This window comes from Linepithema humile, chromosome 1 (assembly GCF_040581485.1).
Source record: "Linepithema humile isolate Giens D197 chromosome 1, Lhum_UNIL_v1.0, whole genome shotgun sequence".
In the NCBI taxonomy this organism is placed as follows: Eukaryota; Metazoa; Arthropoda; class Insecta; order Hymenoptera; family Formicidae; genus Linepithema; species Linepithema humile.
In genome coordinates this window covers 37,060,091-37,082,001 of record NC_090128.1, presented here as the reverse complement: position 1 = coordinate 37,082,001, position 21,911 = coordinate 37,060,091, and the positions used below count along the sequence as shown (strand labels likewise).

The 21,911-nt window shown below is 34.1% G+C and overlaps 4 protein-coding genes across 5 annotated transcripts; 2 read left to right on the top strand and 2 right to left on the bottom strand.

Annotated features, from left to right (window-relative positions):
• Window positions 1–128: 128 nt before the first annotated feature.
• On the top strand, window positions 129–6,651 carry LOC136999682 (uncharacterized). Of its 2 annotated transcripts, XM_067354205.1 has the most exons (10): window positions 129–1,160; window positions 1,246–1,344; window positions 1,492–1,695; window positions 1,824–1,963; window positions 2,034–2,100; window positions 2,186–2,381; window positions 2,468–2,673; window positions 2,772–2,928; window positions 3,032–3,168; window positions 3,385–6,651. In XM_067354205.1, the coding sequence occupies exons 2-10, from the start codon at window positions 1,270–1,272 to the stop codon at window positions 3,763–3,765; spliced, it is 1,563 nt and encodes a 520-aa protein (XP_067210306.1). In that variant the 5' UTR covers window positions 129–1,160; window positions 1,246–1,269; the 3' UTR covers window positions 3,766–6,651. The 2 variants fall into 2 exon arrangements, with proteins under 2 accessions (XP_067210306.1, XP_067210300.1); XM_067354199.1 differs by having other exon boundaries at window positions 129–1,344.
• Window positions 6,650–8,067, bottom strand: LOC136999684 (uncharacterized). Its single transcript, XM_067354215.1, has 2 exons — window positions 7,819–8,067; window positions 6,650–7,725 (listed from the first exon to the last, which is right to left on the bottom strand). Exons 1-2 carry the CDS (start codon window positions 8,021–8,023, stop codon window positions 7,298–7,300), a joined length of 633 nt encoding a protein of 210 aa, XP_067210316.1. The 5' UTR covers window positions 8,024–8,067; the 3' UTR covers window positions 6,650–7,297.
• Window positions 8,068–8,327: 260 nt separating this feature from the next.
• On the top strand, window positions 8,328–11,111 carry LOC136999683 (protein FAM200C-like). Its single transcript, XM_067354212.1, has one exon. It carries the CDS (start codon window positions 9,654–9,656, stop codon window positions 10,665–10,667), a length of 1,014 nt encoding a protein of 337 aa, XP_067210313.1. The 5' UTR covers window positions 8,328–9,653; the 3' UTR covers window positions 10,668–11,111.
• Window positions 11,112–13,910: 2,799 nt separating this feature from the next.
• LOC136997417 (fatty acyl-CoA reductase wat-like) lies at window positions 13,911–20,260 on the bottom strand. Its single transcript, XM_067348150.1, has 8 exons — window positions 18,819–20,260; window positions 17,795–18,058; window positions 17,437–17,579; window positions 17,253–17,362; window positions 16,796–16,988; window positions 16,017–16,268; window positions 15,416–15,673; window positions 13,911–15,076 (listed from the first exon to the last, which is right to left on the bottom strand). Exons 1-8 carry the CDS (start codon window positions 19,104–19,106, stop codon window positions 14,968–14,970), a joined length of 1,617 nt encoding a protein of 538 aa, XP_067204251.1. The 5' UTR covers window positions 19,107–20,260; the 3' UTR covers window positions 13,911–14,967.
• Window positions 20,261–21,911: the final 1,651 nt, after the last annotated feature.

Sequence of the window (21,911 nt, the reverse complement as noted above, 5' to 3'; positions counted from 1 at the left end):
TCTCGCAAGCCTGAGCGGCTTTGAGCGTCTCAGCGAAATTCTGCCCGAAAAGGAAATCGTCGATGATTGCTGAGTCGGCTGCATTTTTTCCAATAATATTTAGGGAGGGTTTGGTAAAGGCCTTCCTCGCTAATAAAAGTCGATACTGGTGGTCAGCGAGCAAATGAATTCCCTCCGAGAAGAACGTCAGAGCTGATCGTAAGGCACTGTTGAGACCCTCCGCTATCTCAGGTTGTAGCAGGATGGATACTCCTGAACCGAAAGCATTAAGGCAAGCACTGACTTGTGTTTGTGCCAGAAACTGATATTCGTCTCGCTTGACAACGGATGGGGCACCCAAAAAAAAATATTCTACTAATAAATGGAGAATTCCTCTAAGCATTTCCTCTACGCAATATTATCTTATATAAAACATATTTCTCTTCATGTAACACGTATTTATCTATAAAAAAGTGGATGCGTGAGATATGATTAAGAGTAAATTCCTCTAAAGAAAATCCTACTATAGTAATTTGAATAGCTTCTTGAAATAAGAGGATATGTAAGATATTCGCGGATCGCGCATTTGTTTGAAATAGATTGTCATTTATTTGCTACGCGAAGTGTACGCCATCAAAGTGCAACGCAGTGTGATGCAACGAGCTTTGTGCCAGTGAGTGTTTAGTGCTACAAAAGAAATATGAACGAAGTACAAGAATTTTTAGAAAAAGCACATTTAGGCGAGTACTGGCCCGCATTTGAGAGTAAGTATTTTTTTATATTTTGAGTAACTTTTACTTAAAAATTTTATCTACAATGAAATAATAAATTGCATGGTTAGGTTTATATTTGTATTACATGTTCATCAATTTCTTTTAACTGCATTGTCCATATTATTATTTCTTTTGAGTTTAGAGTTTAGATATACACACACGCACGCACACACGCACACGCACGCATGCATACACTTTTGGTTTTCGGCTTTGAACTTTTCTTATAATTAATATCATATTGGTCTTTTATGTTTAGGAGATGCATTAACTACCATAGATAGGTTATGTTTAATATCAGCTAAAAAGGCAGAGGAATTATTGCCTAAGTGGGGTGATCAAGCTGAATTTTTTAACAGAAGAAATGCTTTACAAGCCAGTACTTCTAAGAATTTAGTTTTTGATGTAGAGGTACAAGCAAGGAAGATTTGTAGACATTCCAAACGATTATGCATGTAATAAAATTGTTTGTATTTATTTGGGTATTTTGTTATAGGTTGATGAATTTGGAAACTGTAGCATGCCATTTGTAGATGTTAACACAGATAATTGTCTTGATATTGTGAACACTCCTTTACGCCAATTAGATAATATAGTAAGGATATATATATATGTATATTATATACATTATATTTTATATATAAAATATGTATATAGAATATGTATAAACATTTTAACCTTTTAAGATATAAAATTAGTAGCTAAATTCTTGTGTTTTTGATATTTCATGTTAACATTGTAGGAAACATGTAAACAGAGAAATGATTACTCTCAGCTCGAATCAGCATCTGATTCAGGAGTAAATAGTGTGAGTGATGGTGAAACAGAAATTTTGTTAGCTAATCAAAACGGAAAGAAACGACAACTATCGTCAAAGTTAGAAAAATCTAAACGCTATCCTAAAAGACTTGCATTGTGGTTCACAAGAACGCAATTTCAAGAGTTGGTAAACAATATATTAAATTGTTGCTCAGAATTAAATAATTATATTTAGTATTAAAAGTGCCATTAAAATTTTTTATTTAATTATACTTATATCTGATATACATTTCCATAATATATTTTTTATTTCAGAATATTGAGAAAGTAATAAAGGAACATTTAAAAGGTGATGCTGTTCTAATTTATTATAAAAATAATGGCATTTTAAATGGAGAAGCAAGAGGAATATTAATAGAGATATTAGCAAGTTGTATGATAAAAATTAATATAAAGTAAATTTTTTTACTACAATATTATAACTTTATGCATATTTAATGTTGCTAATATCTTTCTTTTTTGTAGCCCTACTTTTGAAGAATTTCAAATCGTGTCCAAAAAATTATGCGAATTATTTCCAACTGAGACTGAGGTAAAACTTTTTTATCTATATATTCTGAATCTGATAATTAATATTATCACGAGTAAACATAATATTTTTTGTAAATATATTGTAGGCTACATACGTATATGAACCTTTTGCAAATGGTCCAAAGCAAAAAAATATCGGGGGAAAATTAGCTGATAAAGTGAGAAATATTAAGTCTATGTTGAGGAGACTTGGTGCACTTAATCCAGCCAATTATCATAAATATTCAAATTCTACACAGAATGAAAATGATGAAAATGAGCCCGATACGAATACATCTAAAAGTATTTAAATTCAATTAAGATTATTAACTGCTAAGAAATATTTTTCATAGAATATGATAAATTAATTGCCTCAAAATTGTGCTTAGTAAATGAAGATAAAGTGCAAGCAGCGATTCGATGGCTGAAAATAAGTCGAGAACCTTGGACTGATGTTTTAAATAATTGGGATCTAACTTATGATATTAGACAAAAAACCCTACTAGATCCGAAAGGCGGAGGAGACAAACCACTTTCGGTGACGGATTATTTTTCTGAATGGGAGGTTTTGTCTTTGCCTCAAGGATATACTCTTGTAAATATATTAAGTATTTTAATATTATTTGTTTAGTGTTAACATTCTCTATTGTTTTCTTATTATTTCTTATAAAAATAAATATCTTAATTTTTCAGCTTGATCGTGACTTTAAGAAGAAATATCCTGATAAGGATTTAGCGCTTCTTTTGGAGTGGGAAATATTTATTCCCCTTCTCAAACAACTTTTAAAAGCAGAAGTGAAGGATTCTTATGGAAAAGCACAACTGAAGAAATTGGACGAGCTGGATGATGGTAAGTATTTTTCAAGAATGAATAAACAAATAAAAATTATTTATTGGAAAAAATCCTTGTGTCATATGTATTTACAGCAAAAGTTTTCTTTTATCTATCGTAGCAAATTCTGTCACTGCTGTTATTCTTCACTTACTTCCACATTTAGTTCCACCTCGACAACTACAGAAACTTGATTCTGGAGAAAAGATAAAGGCAAATATAGCTGAGGCAAGAGATGCTTTTGTGTTCCATGTGACAGTAAGTTAAATTTTATTGATATACTTCATTATATTCTTCAAAATGCATGGAATATTTGAACGTGCTGGAAATGATTTGAAAATTATGTGACAAAAAATAAGTTTATTTTTTTTTAATTTGTGGCAAATTATTACACACACACGCGCGCACGCGAAGTTGTATGACTTTTTTGTAAAATAGAGATATAGTAATAATTTTTTTATCTTATCTTTGTAGGTGCCAGGAGATATAAATCCAGCTATCCAACGGAGGCGTGCTGTGGCTTTAAAGCTTAAAACTAGAGTTCAACCTTTTGTTCTTCTTGTTGGGCCTACGGTAGAACAATACGAGATTTGTTATGTGATAATTGATGAAGTCAAATATCAATTTAATAATGTGTTGAAAGCCTTCGATCAATGTTTCAAAGCAATACAAGTTTTGATGACTGAATATTCATATGAAGCAAGAGGTGTGTGGCTTTTTATTCAGCAAGCTTTGTATCGCATCTCCACGAGGTATGATAAAAAGAATTCTAATGTCAGTGCGCTTGTCAAAACCTTTGAAGCTCTTCGAACAAAAATTGCAAATGAAACTGACAATGAGCAAACACCTCATTGAGGTCTTCCGTTTTACTTTAAATTTATAAGTCTAATTGTAAGTCTTTACAGAGCATATCTTTTAAGTAGATTCCATTTAAAAATTTTTTTGCATAATTATATTTTTCATTTATTATATATATGACATATATTGATATATTAATTTTAAGTTAATGTAAGAAGAAATCAATCTGTGATTTAAAAATTATTTTAATTTTCTAATAGATTACGTAACTCTCGTTTAGTTGTATAAGTTTTAACTTGTGTGTTCAATTTTGTTTTTTATAATGGAGATATTATGTTTTATATGTAAAAATCAATTTAACTCAATCGAAGCTCTGATGGCACACATCAAAGTATACCATGTTACAGCTGTTCATACTGCTCTTAGATGTTCTGCACCTAATTGTTTTAAAACTTGTCCTTCCTTACGTGCATTCAAAAAACATTTACTTAAATGTTCTTTCTTACATAAAAATTGTTCACAAAAAGAAATTCAATCTTTTGATGCTTGTCATGTTTCTGATGTTGTCCAGATTTCAGATGCTGATATGCATCAGCATGTTTTTGAATCAAATACGTCAGAAAATAATTCAATTTCAGTTTATGATGTTAAAAAAGCTTTAGTGGATTCTACGCTTGTTTTTGTATCAAAATTGTATGCCTCTAATACTTTGAATCGGGCTCATGTTCAAGAGATAATTGATGCTGCTTCAGAATTATTATCAAGTGGATACTTAAATATTTTAAAAAATAAAGTTTTTAACATGTTAAGTAAGTTTGATTATACTAACGAAGAACTTAATGAACTTTCTTTTATGTTTAATGCATGTGATAATATTTTTGCTGGCCTTCACAGTGATTATGAAAGATTAGAAGCATTAAAAGAAAGTGAATTCTATATAGCTCCTACAAGCTACGTGATTGGTAGTCATTATAGGCCTAGAACACAGGAGAACAAGACAGTAATGAGTCATGAACTTGATACTGGTTACTACATTTCTATAAAAGAAGTTTTGAAGCATTTTTTGGAATTACCAGGTTGCCTTGATACGATTATTTCGAATTTAGAGTATTTATCTCAAAGAGATGAGCCTTTTTCAAATGTTGTGCAAGGAGAGATGTGGAAAGAAAAAGTGGCTAAATATTTTCATAACAAAACAGTACTTCCACTTAATTTTTTTTTTGACGATATGGATCCAGATAATATCACAGGATCTCATGCTGGTCACCACAAATTAGGAGCACTTTATTACAATATTGCTTGTATACCTCAAGATTATGCCTCAAAACTTAATAATATATTCTTGGCTTCTTTGTTTCTTTCAGATTGTAAAGTACATGGAAATATGAATTTATTTAGACCAGTTATTAAAGATTTAACATATCTAGAAAAAAATGGATTAATTATAAAAACAAGCTCAGGGGAAAAACAAATTTATTTTAGTTTGTGCCTCTTGTTAGGTGACAACTTGGGAATTCACTCTATTTGTGGTTTATCTGAGGGATTCAATGCAAACTATCCATGCAGAATGTGCAAGCATCACAAGAATGAAATTGCATCTCTAACTGCTCTTGATACAAATAAATTAAGAACAATGCAAAATTATGCTGCTGATGTTTTGTTACAAAATCTTACTGCGACTGGTATTAAGGAATAATGCGTTTGGGATGCTATTCCCAGCTTTTCTTTTGTATAAAGCATTAGCTTTGATATTATGCACGATCTTTTGGAGGGAGTATGTGGTTATGACTTAGCACTTATACTTTTTGATTTAATACATGATAAAAAATACTTTTCCCTGGAGACTCTGAATAATCGTATAATTTATTTTGATTATGGTCCAGTAGAGTCAAAGAATGCAGTATCACCAATTAAAAAAGAGCATCTTATAACTGGTAAACTTAAGTTCTCTGCCTCAGAAATGTTGTGTTTTGTCAGATATTTTGGATTAATGCTAGGTGATTTAGTTCCTGAAGATGCTGAAAGTTGGCATCTTTATCTAAAATTAAAATCAATTATAGACATAGTTACAACGTCTTATGTAAACCTTCGATCACTTAGTTATCTGAGCATTCTTATTTCTGAACATCATGAAATATATCTTACTGTCTTTCCCAAAGTTACACTTAAACCTAAGCATCATTACATGCTTCATTATCCTGAAGTTATGCGTAGAGTTGGTCCTTTATGGTCTGTCTGTTGCCTTCGATGGGAAGCCAAACACAGACCTCTTAAGCAGGCAGCCTATGCTACAAATTCTCGTAAAAACTTGCCTTTGACTTTGGCGATAAAACATCAATTAAATTTGTGTGCCAGATTTTTATCTAGAAAGCCTTTGGGTGAAAAATATTCTTTTGGAGTTCAAGAAGAAGTTAGTATTAAAGATATTAAAAATTACCGATTATTTTATGATGTTCTGCCTAAGAATTTAAATGAAATTATAAACACATTTTCATGGATTACAATTTCTGGTACTATTTATAAAATAGGAATGTGTGTAGCTGTAATGTTCCACAAAGACACTGGTTATCCTGTGTTTGGTCGAATTAATCTTATCACATATTGTGAAAAATCTGATGCTGTGTATTTTCTCTTGTGTATGTTTGAAACGGTGGATTTTGTGGAACATCTTTGTAGCTATGAAGTTATTGAAGATTCCTCTGAATGGAAATTTATTAAATTTGATGATCTAATAGTATTTACACCTTCTCACTGTAGAGTTGGAGCAAGAAGTTTTTCTAATTATATAACATTCCGTCATGCGTTTGTGTAAAATAATATGTATTTATAATATTATACTTTATACTTTATGATATATTTATACTTTATAATATATTATTATATTTTATAATATATAGTATATAAATCTCATTTTTTTTCATTAAAAATCTTTCAAAAAACAAATATTTATTTAATTCGACATCTGCTTTTAAAAATCATGTATAATTTTGTGTCTTTTCAAAAAGCTTTTCTTTCTTTCTCACGTATAAATTCGTATATTTTTAAAAACTACTTTTTGAATTACTTCTTGAAAACCACGTAATCTTCAGAAAGCTATTTAAAAACGTATTTTTAAAATCGCTCTAAAAACTACGTAACCGCTTGAAATAATTTTTACTCAAGATTACATGGTTTCCAAAAAGTAATTCAAAGAGTGATTTTTGAAAATATACAAATTTATACATGAGAAAGAGAAAGAGGGAGGGAGAGAGAGGGAGGAGGGGAAAAGAGGGGGGAGGGAGAGAGAGAGAGAGAGAGAGAGAGAGAGAGAGAGAGAGAGAGCGCAAGAAGATTCCTAAGAAAAAAAATATTATACTCTACAAACAAGAGTATTACTTGGATCACACAGAAAGTACGCTTCTCTAGTCAGTATATGATAATCAGATATAAATTAATACTTTAGTAAGTTTAAAAGTAGAAAACATTTGTCTTAAAGTATTATTATAAATGTTTTAAATAAGAATAAGATTAGATTTACAAGAATAGGAGGTTTTTTTAACATTAAGAGGATTACAATCTTAAGTCTAGTATCTTATATGCTTAGAGGATATTACTCTATATGTTTGAATATCATCTTGAGACCATATACCAGAGGAAAATCCTCTAGCAATAACAGGTTACCGCTAAAGAATAGAATATTTTTTTTTGAGTGGGTCAGTACAGCGGCCAATTCCTTGTTAAGCTTTGGTGGAATCAAGTTCGCTAGCGCCTCTTTTACCTCGTATTTCGATAAAAGGTGGGCGCGAATATCCTGACTCAGACCTGTGCGGGAGTCGGACTGGATCGAATTCAGAACCGTTTGGTTCCAGGTAGAGGGTATCGTTGGTGCGTTAACCTCACCGAATAGTTCTTTGGCCAGGGTCTGCGCCTCAGAGTCGATAGTCAAGAGGGGGGGTTCTGCGCCCTCAACGGTAGGAGGAGCGATGAAGGACCCGCTGTGGGCGGACGGGACGTCCTCATCTCTGACCTCCGCCACCACTAAAAAAGAAAAAATAGAGCAAAAGGTAACCGTCGGTTACGTCCTCTCTTTGCCAGGAATAGAGAATCGTCTGGGTCAACAAGAGGACATACCTGGTACAACGCCCCGGTCATTTATTATGACCGTCGGTCCTTTAATGCTCTGAGGTGAGGTCAGAGAGTCGACCAAGACTAAGGCCGAATCCTCCTCTACCTGCGTGGCGTCGCGCAAAGGCGATCTAACCTCCTTGGTTCGACGAAAATTTAGGTTATGATTACCGTCTCTACTGGAAACGAGCGCTCGAATATGATCGAGCATCTCGTAGATCCCCCGTCTCTCGACCTCGATCTTCCGGTGGATGTGTCCCTCGAGGATCTTGAATCCGCCGAAGAGTGAGCCTGACGCCGTCGATATCTTGATCCATGGGCCAGCGAGTGAACGCGCGATCGGGAACGCGAGAATTCGTGAATATCTCGCCCTCGATCGTACGAATCCCGGGATCTTTTCTCGCGTGAATGTCGCGAATATTTCTTTTTTGCCTTATGTTTTGGCATAGCGAAGAAGAAGTCAAAAAATACTTGAAAAGGGAAGGTTGAAGAAAAAAGTACACGTTGTCTGGGTGAACGAACAGAACACAATGAAGTGGAGGGCGCGCGCAGCGCGAACAGTGAGGAAAAGACGAACCGCGCGCACAGCCAATTTTTGTTTTATTTAGCGCGGTTTTCTGAACTCTGTTGTCTGGGCACGTGCAGGGGCACGACTACATAGTTTTATATATCCATCCGGACGAGACATTGGGGCATAATTTTTATTAACATTTATCAAAATCACATTTATAAATTAGATCCCGCAGAAACATGCTAAAACGTAAGCGTATCAATTCCAATTTCTATAAAAATGTTTTTCGTAGTATGAATAGGTGTCTGAATTGATAAATAAAAATATTTACGATTTCTCCTTTGATTCCAAATATACTTCACGCAACTCTATTGCGTCAACATCAAATTGGGAGTAGACATATGTGGAACATTGTCTAGATCAGCGCTCGAAATTAGTTGCACACACGGGCTAAGGAATAGAGGGACGGTGCACAAGCTGTACCGGGGGAGCACGTTTGCGGCGGGGGGGGGGGGGGCCGCCATATTCGTTTAGTAATCACCACACATAGAACTCACTATTTGCGTATATGTGAGAAATGAAAGTCAGATCCTGCGCACAATAAACAAAATAGGAAATAGAAATAGAAATAATTATTAAATATTAGAAATAAGAAATTGGAATTATTTATTTTAAAAATAAAAAGAATAGAAAAAATTAATGCATAAATTAAGAAATAAGAATTGGAACTAATTAATATATTTTATTCTCTTGTTAGATGTAAAATAATTTCTCTTTTTAATATTAAATGTTTATTGCTATTTCTAATATTTTGTCTACTGTATGCAGAGCCTCAGAGTAATAAAAGTTAAAGTATTTTATAAAATTTATAATACAACAATAATAAAATCGCCTAATCTCTTTATGCTTGTCACTTGTTATGTCTAGTGGCACCACTACACGAGTGTAACCATGTCACAGACACAGAATCTCTGTGTGAGAATCGCTACATCAATATGGCAGAAAGCAGTTCCCCCCCCCCCCCCCGCACGCTTGAGTTGCCATCCCCTCTCGCCTAAACTAGGACTTTAGACTCAGTCCCTCTATTCCTTAGTCCGTGCAGTCCCTCTATTCCTTAGTCCGTAGTTGCACATTTCGGGCCGATTCAGAAGACGACGCAGTGTTCCGATTAGGGACCGGCTGCTTAGCGTATATATGGCTTTGCGCATGCGCGGCGATGGAAATACAGTGCCGACACATGTCGTGTGCTGGACCTTACGCAGGACTTTTGACAGGAGGAGGTTAGGAAGATATAAATAAGGTAAGGCTTTTGTATTTATTAATTAGAAGCATGGAGTCCGATATAGAAAATAAAGCCAAAAAACAAAAAGTCCGAAAATTTCAATCATCTTGGCTAGATGAAAATATTTTTAAAGGATGGTTGACTCCATATCCTACACAAGAGAAAGCTTTGTGTATTGCATGTAATCAAGCCATCAGATGTTGTAAATCTAATTTAATTGAACATTCACAATCGGTCCAACATATAAAACAAATAAATTCAAAAAATTTAGACATTGATTTTTCAGACGCTGCTAATAGTACAGTTACTCTTTCGCATAAAGATAAAGTAAAACGCGCCGAGATAAAATTAGCAGCATTTTTTGCAGAACACAATATTGCTTTTTATTCCGCAGATCACTTAATTCCATTATTAAAAGATATCTGTATGATCCCTGAAGTTGTATCAGATCTTTCACTGGCACGAGATAAATGTACAAAAGTAGTAACACAAGTTATTGCAAAACGCGAAGTTAAAAAAATTATCAAAAATATTCAAAATTGTAGATTTTCGATATTAATAGATGAAAGTACTGATATTTTGGATAAAAAACTTATGTGTATTCTCGTACAATATATTTCACCTGTAACTAAAAAAGTAATTACACAATTGTTAGATTTATTATCCATAGATGCAACAAATTGTTCCGCAAACAAACTTTTTGAAATTTTTAAAAGTACGTTTGAAAAGAAAGAAATTCCTTTAAAAAATATAGTCGGAATGACAAGTGATAATGCATATGTAATGATTGGATGCAATAATTCTTCTATGTCACGTTTAAAATTAGAAGTACCGGGTCTTGTTATGTTAAATTGTATTTGCCATTTATCCGCGCTTGTAGCAAGTAAAGCTTGCGAAAAACTTCCAGAGTCGTGCGAAAGTTTAATTCGAGGAGTTAGTACTTATATCTCAGGTAGTGCAAAGAGATGTGCAATTTTGGGCGAATTTCAAGATTTTTTTAATGTGGAAAGAAACAAGATTTTAAAGTTATCAAATACTCGGTGGTTAGTGTTACATATGTAACGATGCAGCCCACTGCATCGTTACGGCTACGGACCGTCCATCGTCCGTAGCCCACCAAGGGCGCATCGCGCGCCGATAAATTTCTTATCAAAAACAGCGGCGGTCAACCGCCGAAAATCCCCCACACCCGACCGTTCCGAAATTCCGTTTTGTGGGGGACTCGCCGCCGAAACCGCCGATGCTTGCCGATTCGAAATCATTCGGCCGCCAGCCGGGTATAAAAGAGGCCCGGCTGAACGTCTTCTCACCAGACTTCGTTCGCTGATCGACAGCGAACAACCCTGCTACGAGCGTCCTCGTAGTCCCGACCGAGCATACTCGGACTCTATACCTGTGCCAGCACACGAGTATCCTCGTGTACCGCCGAGCGTCCTCGGTATTCTTTGATTCCAGGATACGAATATATTCGTATACCCGCCAAGCGTACTTGGTTCCTCTAGGCCACCGAACTCTGTATTGCGGGCATTTCCGCATACCTAGCCAGGTCGCTGTTCTAAATTCCGTCTTCGTACGAGCATCCTTGTACTCCCGCCGAACGTAATCGGCAGCCTAAGTCCGCATACCGCGTTTATTCGCCGGGATTTCATAATTGTAATCCGTCCGGCAAGCAACGCCGCGTCGACCAATCCGCGCCGCCGAATAGTCCGCATCGATCTACGATCGAACAGACTCGCGATACTACGAACGCACTCACCGACAAGCGCTCCGTCTTGTACCAACCGTTGCGACACGATCGCCCGCGCTTGCGCTCTCGCCGACCGCACCAGGACGCCTTACGTCATACTAAATAATTATTCCACCGTCGCCTCAAATAATTATTTCATTATTGCGATACTTCGCATTTATTTTCACGTATACTTCGCATTTAGTTTACGCCGCCTTAAATAATTATTTCACCGCCGCTCGAATAGTTATTTCATTTTGCCGATATCTTGCATTTATTTTCACGTTGCTTTCGCTTCTATTTTGCGCCGCTTTAAAATAATTATTTCACCATTGCTTAAATAATTATTTTGCCTTTGCCGATATCTTGCATTTATTTTCACGTCACTTTCGCTTCTATTTTGCGCCGCTTTAAAATAATTATTTCACCATTGCTTAGTTTACCGCACTCTATCCGTACACGAGCGTTGGCACGGACATTATAAAACACCCTGTATATATATACAGGGTGTCTCAAAGTTCGCGGCCCAACCGTCGTGTACAGATAGAGCGGGTCAAACTAAATAAGTAAGTCTTTTACCACTTTGCGAAATTTTCAATAATTAATTAGAAAATAATTAATAAAGATCCGCCAATCCGCGCAAGTATTCCCCGAGCGCCAAGCGCGCGGCGAGTAGGACCCACCCAGCATAGCATAATACAAAGCGCGGCAGAGCGGTGGGAGGGACTTACGTTCTCTTGGCTAGCTATGCACACTACACACGAGCGGCGCGTGACATAGAGTGTATTATGCTATGCTGAGTGGGTCCTACTCGCCGCGCGCTCGACGCTCGGGGAATACTTGCGCGGATTGGCGGATCTTTATTAATTATTTTCTAATTAATTATTGAAAATTTTGCAAAGTAGTAAAGGACTTACTTATTCAGTTTGACCCTCTCTATCTGTACACGATGGTTGGGCCGCGAACTTTAGGACACCCTGTATATACCCTGTATATACCCTGTAAACTCGCCGCTCCCCGCTCCCCGCTCGCCGCTCCCCGCTCGCCGCTTGTCGCTCGCCGCTTACCGCACGCCGCGCGCCTAGCGACCGTAGTCTGTAGGCGGTCGTATCTCAGCCGTGCGTTCGCATTCAGTAATCTTTAATAATTAATATCTCTTTAACCCTTGTAAAAATTGTAAAATGGTAGAGGACTTTTCGGTTCAGTTTGGTCTGCTCTACCGGCATACGGCCGCTGTGTCAAAATTTTTGGGACACCCTGTATATATATATATATATATATATATATATATATATAATGTATTAATGAAAATAAACATTATTTATGTAGCAAAGAAAATATTACTCTTTTCTGAGAGGTGCCTCAACAACCCAGCATATTTCTTATATAAAACGCTCCTGCGCCAGAGCTATCGGCGGCTCGGCCGCCAGCGGCCGGGCGATAGTGGGGAAACAGGAGGCGTCGTCTCTTGAATCGGCCCGAAATGTGCAAGTTGCACAGTGCAACTAATTCCGAGCGCTAGTCTAGATAATGCATTTTATCATGATTATGATGACGCTGTTTCTGATTACAAATCTACTGATATAGATATTGCAACGGCTAATAGCGGTGCTGGAAGATAGATTTTTAATTAACCTGTGTACATTAATAGTGACTTGTCATGTACCAAAACAATACTACAAGGAATCTGTTACTATTGCTGAAAACCTTAGAAAGAACCTTAGAAAGCCTCTTCAGGATTCTCATATTTATCCAATGATCCCAGATCGCTATTGACTTCATCTAGACAGACAACTTTCAAAGTCGTCGAATTAGGCTTGTACTCGCACCTTGTATTAGCAAATGCAGTTAAGAAGTTGTGTTCGCCGACAGGGAAATTTTTTAATAAGATAGTATTGTTAGTGAATATTAATGGTTTGCCTCTCAGTAAAAGTTCTGGTAGTTAAATATGTGTTATTAATGGATGGGGAAGCTCACTGGTTGTCCACTCCTGGCAGCCCCCCCCACAAAAAAATTTTTTTTGCTATACTAAAAAAGCACAAAATTTTTTCTTTGTAGATTTGGTGAGGGCATAATTAGCGCATAATTTATTTAACAATTTATTTAACTTTTTTATTGAATTGACGCAAAGTGGTGGGGGGAGGCGAGGAGGTGGGCTAGCTGGGCAGACATTAAGTACTTCCCATTATGAGGATTTGTTATTGAGATTGATGTGAGTTTCTTGTTCTGCAGTGTCTTATTCTCCGTGCTAGGAGACAGTGTTTTAACTGACAAGTGACTGGACAGTAATTTTAAGAAAGAATATGTCAAAATTTTATGTAAGCAAAAAAAAAAAGATACAGTGCTTATTAAATAACACGCATAAAATTGTAAAATTAAAATTGCATGGTTCTAATAATACAATATAATACGAGGGTCAATCAAATATAAACCAAACTTTTTTTCTTATTGCTGAACGAGCTAACGTTCGCGACTGAGATCGAGTGCAGGATATTAATGGACGTATCTAGACTACCTTCTTGTCACGCACATCACCTTGCATTCGTTCGTTTATTAATTACAGTTAAAAAACACGATGAACGAGCAAGCAGTACCTAGTGGCGTTGTGCAACGCATTATCAAGTTCTTTACTTTTAGAGAACCGGCCTAGCCACTGTGGTTCTGAATCTGCACGATAGCTATATATAACACGAACTTTATACATGTATACAAGGGTTGGGTATCAAACATACATGATTTTAAGAAAAAAGTGCCATGTAAAGACTTGCGTCCTCGGTCGATTTCACGTTTTCGTTTGTTAAAAACTTGATTATAATAAATAAATGTGAAGTGATGTGCAAGGCGGGAATCTAAACACGTCCATTAATATCTCCACTCGATCGTAGCCGCGAACGTTAGCTAAGTTAAGAACAATTAAGTCGGTAAACAAAATTCATGAAAGACTTACCAAAATTTTTTAATCTAACAAGGAACATTTTTGAATGATCCACGTGATTATTTCAATATTTATTTGCTAAAATTACAGCATTTTGATTTTTTTAAGTAAATATTTATAAAGTAAATCCTATTTTATCAGATAAAGTAAAAAAGTATAAATAAAAATGTAATATTTATTACATCCTGTTTTAATGATGTAACTGATGTACGATATCGATTTTATCTCGAAGAAAATATTATCGCAATAGTTTTAAGCAGAAAACAGTTATCAAAGAAGACTAAATTAATATTTACATAATAAACAAATGACATAAATCTATATTTGTATTTTTGGAACAGTGCGCTGTACTGAAGAAATTTGATTTTAAATTAATTGAATTGTCAATTAAAGATTTGTAATATTATTCAAGATAAAAAAATTAGAATCTTTTGTATTACTCTATTAATAAAATCTGATTAATTGCATATTTATATTTTTCTGGTGTATTCTTTTTAACATGTGTATATCAAAACTCGTTACTTAAATTTCTGCTTTATACATATAATTATGACGATTATTTTCAATACAATTCTCTGCGAAAGAATGTAGTCGTGCTTTTTTCTTAAAAATAAAATATTAATTTCTACTGTTTATTCCCACATTTTCAAAACGCATATCTTGGATTTTAGATCTTACCTACTACTTGTACCGTCTCTGCGTCATTTGTTTTCGTTGAAACATTTAAAGACCATAGATATTATGAACCAGCAGAACGTCATGCCAATCAAAATCAACACGAGTTTTAACGCTTGATGGCACCAATACAATCTGTAATATGAATAATCCACAAGTTTAGAAAAATTTTTTAATTGGATAATAAAAGATTAAACATAGAGTACTATATTTAATATTATATTTATGAAGAACGCAGAAATGTAAAATAAAGTTTCAAAAATATGACTTAAATTCTGTTCAAATTGGACACAAAAAATTTTGCAATATTTTTATGGAACGAATTTTTGTCATAATTGGGATTCGGAAATAAATGTATATAAATTTTTATAAAAGCAAATAAAAATTAAACGATTATTTTTTAGTTTATTATCGAGTATATGAGTAAAGAAAAACTTTTGCATAATTTTTTGAAAAATTTTGAAAATGTCATACCTTTGCCACTTAACGCGTGCTTGCGGCAGAGTACCCAGGGGATCCTTAATGAGATGCACTCTCAATCCTCGTATATACATCTTGAAGTAAACTTTCCAATTGATATTCTTTATATCGCAATCAAAGTTTTTACGATCATTGGACGTGAACTTTGCAATCATCTCGCGTACTCGATCATTAGTAAATATCCATTCTTTTGTGGAGAAATATTTCAACACATCTATGGATGTGTGTATTCTTTTGTAAAGCTTAAGCAGTCTTTAAACAATTCATGATATAAAAATGTTAAATAACCAATTATTAATACATAAGTTAAAAATAATTTACTTTTCCATGTAATTATATTCTAAATTGCTCAAAATTATTCTAAATGATTTAATATGGTTGATTGATTTTAAAAATTTAAACAAATTCTAATGTATAAAAAACACTCATTTTATTTCACTTGTTATAAATATTAGCATTAATGGAATTTATTTTCTCTTATAGTGTAAAACATACATGCAACTGTTGTTAATAAAAAATTGCTTTGAGGAAATATTGTATAAGCAAAAATCCTATAGATTTTTTTATGTCGTGTTTGATTTGATTTGATTATTACCTTAGTTCCTTTCTCCAACAAAAAGTCGCGATGTCGATCAACAAAGCTGGCAACAAGTGGCAGAAATATATGAAAAAAAGATGAACAAGTCTGTACTTTGTTAATCTAAAGCTATAATACCACATTGCTTTGTTAGAGGGAAATTCAAAAATTCCCTTTTCAAAGAAATCCTTCATATCATTATAACTTATCGGGTTGTCCTTACCCACATAATTATAAATCGGAATGTCACTAGGCAAATCGTTGTTTAATCTGAAACAATGACGTAACGAGATAACATCACCATGTTTACAAATGTAGTAAAATTTTTTAAACTGAATTAATTGCCGCTAATTATACATTAAAATAGGTGAATACAAATAGAAACGGAAAAATATATTGAACAAATATAATATCTCAAAAAAACAATTTCTAAACACTCTCAAAATTAATTTGTATACGAAGATACGCTATTTTTATCCATATAATAATTCAATATTTTTAAAACCGTGTATTCTGTTTACCAACACTTTTAAAAAAATTTTTATTAATTTTAGCTTATGTTATAATAAAATAAAACTTATGCTAACTAATGGCAGGACGAAAAATACCGATCAGCAAGTCACCAGCCTGATTCCTAATCACGTATATGAAAATTTGAATATTAAAACCATATGTCTAATGGCACTTTTGTCGGAATGTTAAATGTCGAATGCCTAAATGCGTTTTCAAGTATTGAGATTAATTTATATCTAATAATATTCATCGATCGAAAAAGACAACGATGATGATAAATGTACTTTGTATTAGCTGCATCACATGCGCACGCGATAAGAGTGTTGATTACTAAATCAGCAGGTATCACATTTGTGGACATCGAACCATCGCAATGAACCGATCGCAGCAATCCAATACTAGCACCAAGAATAATTCCTGTTGGACCGTATAAATTGTCGATCCAACCTCGTATAGGTTCTCGATACGTTGAAATTACTAAAAGTAACAAGATAATAATCCATAATTTTCAACTTGAGATTTATCAAATCTCTATACGTATTATTATTATAATTAATTACTATTTCGTGATGATAATTACTATATTTACAATCATTTATTATTAATAACGTAATTAATTATTTTTATTCAAATAATAATTCAATATTTTTAAAACTGTGTATCCTATTTGCTGACACTTTAAAAAAAAATTATTATTAACTTTAACTTATGTTATAATAAGAATGTTAAACTTATGCTAACTAATGGAAGGACGAAAAATGCCGATTGGCAAATCACCAACCTGCTTCCTAATCACATCCTCCGCCATCGCTTTTGTAAAAGTATAGGTATTTGGCCGTTTTTCTAAAAATCTGTAAAAGATAAAAAAATAAGATTTTTTTTCGCTTTTTTTTTCAAGAATTTGAACAAAGAAAAATTCACGTACTGTGGTGTTATATCGGCCAATTTATCATCCGTGCATTCCATCAAAGCGAGTAGTTCGTCGGAATCCATTGGCGCGTCGTAAAATTTTTCTTCTATCACGTTTTGCGGACAGTTTGCATACGCGGTTGATACATACACAAATGACTGAAGAAATTGAACAAGTAAAATATCAGTCGCGTTGTTTTACTATAAAATTTTAACTTTTAAATTTTCGAGAAAAGTCATTTGATTGAATAAATAATAAATAAATAATAAATCGTAAATAATAAATAACAGAATAATAAAGAAATAAATAAATAACAAATCATAAAATAATTGTAAGATGCTTCTCAGGTATTTTTATCGTTTTTTGTTTCTTAAATATATTTAAATACCTTTAGATTATGGATTTCCTTACAAAGATTTAGAACGTCTTTCGTACCTCCGACATTAATTGTTAGTACTAATTTCAACTTCTCATCGAATTTTACTGTTGACGAGATATGGAAGACAATCGAAACTTCTCGAATGAGAGTAGCCCGATCTTCCGAAGATATTCCGAGATTCGGGTGGTTACAATCTCCCGTTATAGAAATTATTTGATCCCGAAAGTTCGGTTGCTTGTCTTTAAGTCTTTCAAATACCTGCATAAAGTGAATAACGGTAAATCCACAAAAATTACACATTAACTGAATTAAAAGAAATTTATTATAAAAGATTAATAAAAGTCGATAACTTTTATCATTTATAATAAATCTTCGACTTTAATCTTTTTCTTTAACAAATGGTAGAAGTTTTGCTCTGCAGTTCCGGTCTGCCTCTTCAAAAACTGTAAGTGAGTGGTCCCTTTAAGTGATAAAACCATCAGACATGACATTTATATAAGTTCTTAAACAATTCCAAAAAATATATAAATATGAAACTATCGAAGGACGGTAAGAAATTTTTATGGTTATCTAACAGTTACTAGATTAGCTTTACATGAGTTTTTTTAATTGAATTTTTCTACGTTTGATTTAAAAGAAACCCCGAGCTCTTAGAATACAAATTAATGACGCAACAATAAAAAAATGAACTTGAAGACTAATTAGCAAGGTGTGGTCACTGAGTAGCAATTATTTACATTTTTTTCTGTTTATCAATCGAGCGAGTCGCTCGCTAATGATAATGGCAGCATCTACAGAAATAACTTAGATCATAAAATATTGAACAAAGTACAATTTGATTACGTAATTTCTTTGCAAATTTTACAGCATATTAATTTAATTTTTTATTTAGTGACACAACACAATTTGATTGAACTTGAAATTGTAAAATAATTGAATTCCATAAATTTGTTATTAATCGCCAAATTTTTCTTGTATAGTTCTAGAGCGCTCTGCACTCAAAGGATTAAAGACTCACCACATTATCAAAAGTTTCTTCTATTCGTTGTTGTACATTTTTGTCCTTCTTTGGACGCACTAGTAAGTAAATAGTTCCCAATCCAAAACACAGTCTGAGAAGTTTCTCGATTAACAGCTTGCCTAGAAAACCGGTACTGCCGGTGATAAAGATGCTTTGGCCATGATAGAACTTCTGAATCGGCGATAGTTTTTCATTGACCGCCGACAAATCCTCTTTCGATGAGGATTCCATCAGCGAGAGTTCCATGCGTGATTTCGATTTGCATTCCGATTCAATAACAGCCATTTCGTGATCGTCGATTCGATGTGCACTTTATATGAACACTTTTATTATCACTTCTCCTTCTGTAAGCGGCTAACAAGCTTCCACCTTAACAAATGAGCTTCGTTATTCAATCAATTTATCTTATATTCAATTCGCAATGTGTTACGCGACGGCTCCCATTATGTATCGTAATTTACGTATCCATATTTATCGACTTTTTTATAATACATACATCTTTGAATTATCATAATATATTCCAAATGTTATTTTTTTTTTCGATAATACAAAAACTATAAAAATTATACATAAAGTATATAATACACAAGGTGATTCGAGCGTGACAGTATTGACTAAAAATAACGCAGCGCATAAAACTAAACAATGACAAAAAGATGTCTTTTTTAAGTTATCTTTTCGGCAAGATTAAAAGATGTCTAAAGAATGTCTTTCTAATTACACAAAAAATCATAATTAATTTTAGTTGACGGAAAGACATTGCAGGTGGCACATGTTCGTTTCATACATGTTTCCTAAACGTATATGAAACCACTGGATACGTTTAGGACACATATGTGAAACAAACATGTGCTATCTGGGTACCTTTTTGGTCATCTTTTTAATCATTTTTTCGACAAGACAAAAAAATGCCTAAAAAACATGTCTCTCTGACTAAATAAAATGTCTTCTCTGATAGCACAGAAAGTTTCAGTTATGTTGCAGAAACGTTTCAACGTCTCAATTGTGTATTATCACATTTGTAATGTCTCTGAGACCATCTTTTTGGAAACATTGCAATTGCAATATTTCTGCAACCATCTTGATTAAAACCTTACACTTGAAATGTTCCTGCAATGTAGTATTTTGTAACATTATAAATGTAAAATTTCTGAGAGGTTTATGAGACCTCTCAACTAATAAATGCGCGCACATCGTATCCCGGCGGTGCGAATTTGCGCGAACTGGTCGTCGCGCGCCGCGACATATCTAGCTTAAAGGTCCGTTTATACATATCCGTACCGTATCCGTACCGTGTCCGTACCGTACACGTCCGTGCACGGATGCTAGATTCGATTCCATATGATTAAATGTAAGTATTTACACTATTCCGTATCCGTGCCGTCCGTGTCCGTACCGGCACCGCAGATATCGTTGGCGACGATATTTTCACGGACCGCACTGAACGTGTCGGTACTGACAAATGTAAATAGGCTTCAGTGTAGCATTCAGATTTTTGAGTCTCATTTTGTATCAATCTGCGATATCGAGAGCATTCTTTTAAAATAAAGAAATGGATTATGATAGAATTATTTCAACAAAATTGATAGAATTAGTGCAACAACACATAGAATTATACGACCTTTCCCATCCAAAATATCTTGATGGAATTTATAAAAAAAAACTGTGGCAGAGTATTTTTCAAGAACTTGACCAACTAAGTAATTTTACTCATATCGAAGTATTTACACATATCCGGCTCGCATCCGTGAATATTTTGAAACATCAGTCTTGAGACATACATTTGAACTGTGAACATGGCAGAGCTATCGATAAACGAATTAGCGGTAATAGTATTAATTTTAGACGAAGAGAAATCTTTAAAAAAAAAAAAAAAACGGATTTTATGGGTTCATAAAGCATGGACAAACGAAAAACAAAAGGTGAATTTTTTACATTTTACATATAAAGAATTGGTTGATGATGCAACTAAATTTTATCAATATTTTAGAATGTCAAAACATGCTTTTAATGTGTTACTCAATTTAATTGATAATAAAATACGAAAACAATATACAAGATGGAGAGAACCGGCTAGCGAAAACACGTTCCTACATATGTATAAATTTTTGAAGAGAATTGTGTATTTTTTTTTCAAATAAAATAATGTTTAATGAATATAAAAATTTATTTGTAAAATAATATTTATCATGAGTAAAATTACCTGGTTGGTCAAGTTCTTGAGAAATACTCTGCCACAGTTTTTCTTTATAAATTCCATCAAGATATTTTGGATGGGAAAGGTCGTATAATTCGATGTGTTGTTGCACTAATTCTATCAATTTTGTTGAAATAATTCTATCATAATCCATTTCTTTATTTTAAAAGAATGCTCTCAATATCGCAGATTGATACAAAATGAGACTCAAAAATCTGAATGCTACACTGAAGCCTATTTACATTTGTCAGTACCGACACGTTCAGTGCCGTCCGGTCCGTGAAAATATCGTCGCCAACGATATCTGCGGTGCCGGTACGGACACGGACGGCACGGATACGGAATAGTGTAAATACTTACATTTAATCATATGGAATCGAATCTAGCATCCGTGCACGGACGTGTACGGTACGGACACGGTACGGATACGGTACGGATATGTATAAACGGACCTTAAACGGACCTTTATCTCGCGGTTGCTACGCGATCATACTTGTTTGCGCGGTATTTGGCGAGACTCAGCGAGACAGCGAGACATTACCGTAGATCTCACCGTTTGTGATTCTTACACACGTGGAATCTGTTGAACAGATCAGTATCAACAAATCTATTTGTCTCACGTATAAGGTATGTACAATACTTATAATTATCATATAAAAATTGTAAAGGCCGCTCTACATAAGACGCAAGACGCGGATTTCGCAGATCGCAAGGTTAGACGCAGCGTGACATATTTCCAACCTTGCTGCGTTAACGCAGGACAAAATTGTTTGCGATGCACTTTGTACAATCTCGTATCGAATAGAAACGTAATATTATGTATGTATGGAGACTACAATAGACTCAAAAATCTTGTGGCCAGCGTTCGTTCCCTGCGACCTGCGACTTGCATT

Coding starts and splice junctions, on each gene's coding strand:
- LOC136999682 (XM_067354205.1), top strand. CDS start 1,270: ATGCCATTTGTAGATGTTAACACAGATAATTGTCTTGATATTGTGAAC. Junction 1,696..1,823: donor GAACGCAATTTCAAGAGTTG/GTAAACAATATA, acceptor TTTTTATTTCAG/AATATTGAGAAAGTAATAAA. Junction 3,169..3,384: donor CTTTTGTGTTCCATGTGACA/GTAAGTTAAATT, acceptor TTATCTTTGTAG/GTGCCAGGAGATATAAATCC.
- LOC136999684 (XM_067354215.1), bottom strand. CDS start 8,023: ATGCTCGATCATATTCGAGCGCTCGTTTCCAGTAGAGACGGTAATCAT. Junction 7,726..7,818: donor TGACCGGGGCGTTGTACCAG/GTATGTCCTCTT, acceptor TTTCTTTTTTAG/TGGTGGCGGAGGTCAGAGAT.
- LOC136999683 (XM_067354212.1), top strand. CDS start 9,654: ATGGAGTCCGATATAGAAAATAAAGCCAAAAAACAAAAAGTCCGAAAA.
- LOC136997417 (XM_067348150.1), bottom strand. CDS start 19,106: ATGGCTGTTATTGAATCGGAATGCAAATCGAAATCACGCATGGAACTC. Junction 17,580..17,794: donor TAAAGGTATTTAAATATATT/TAAGAAACAAAA, acceptor CAATTTCTTCAG/TCATTTGTGTATGTATCAAC. Junction 17,363..17,436: donor TTGGCCGATATAACACCACA/GTACGTGAATTT, acceptor TATCTTTTACAG/ATTTTTAGAAAAACGGCCAA.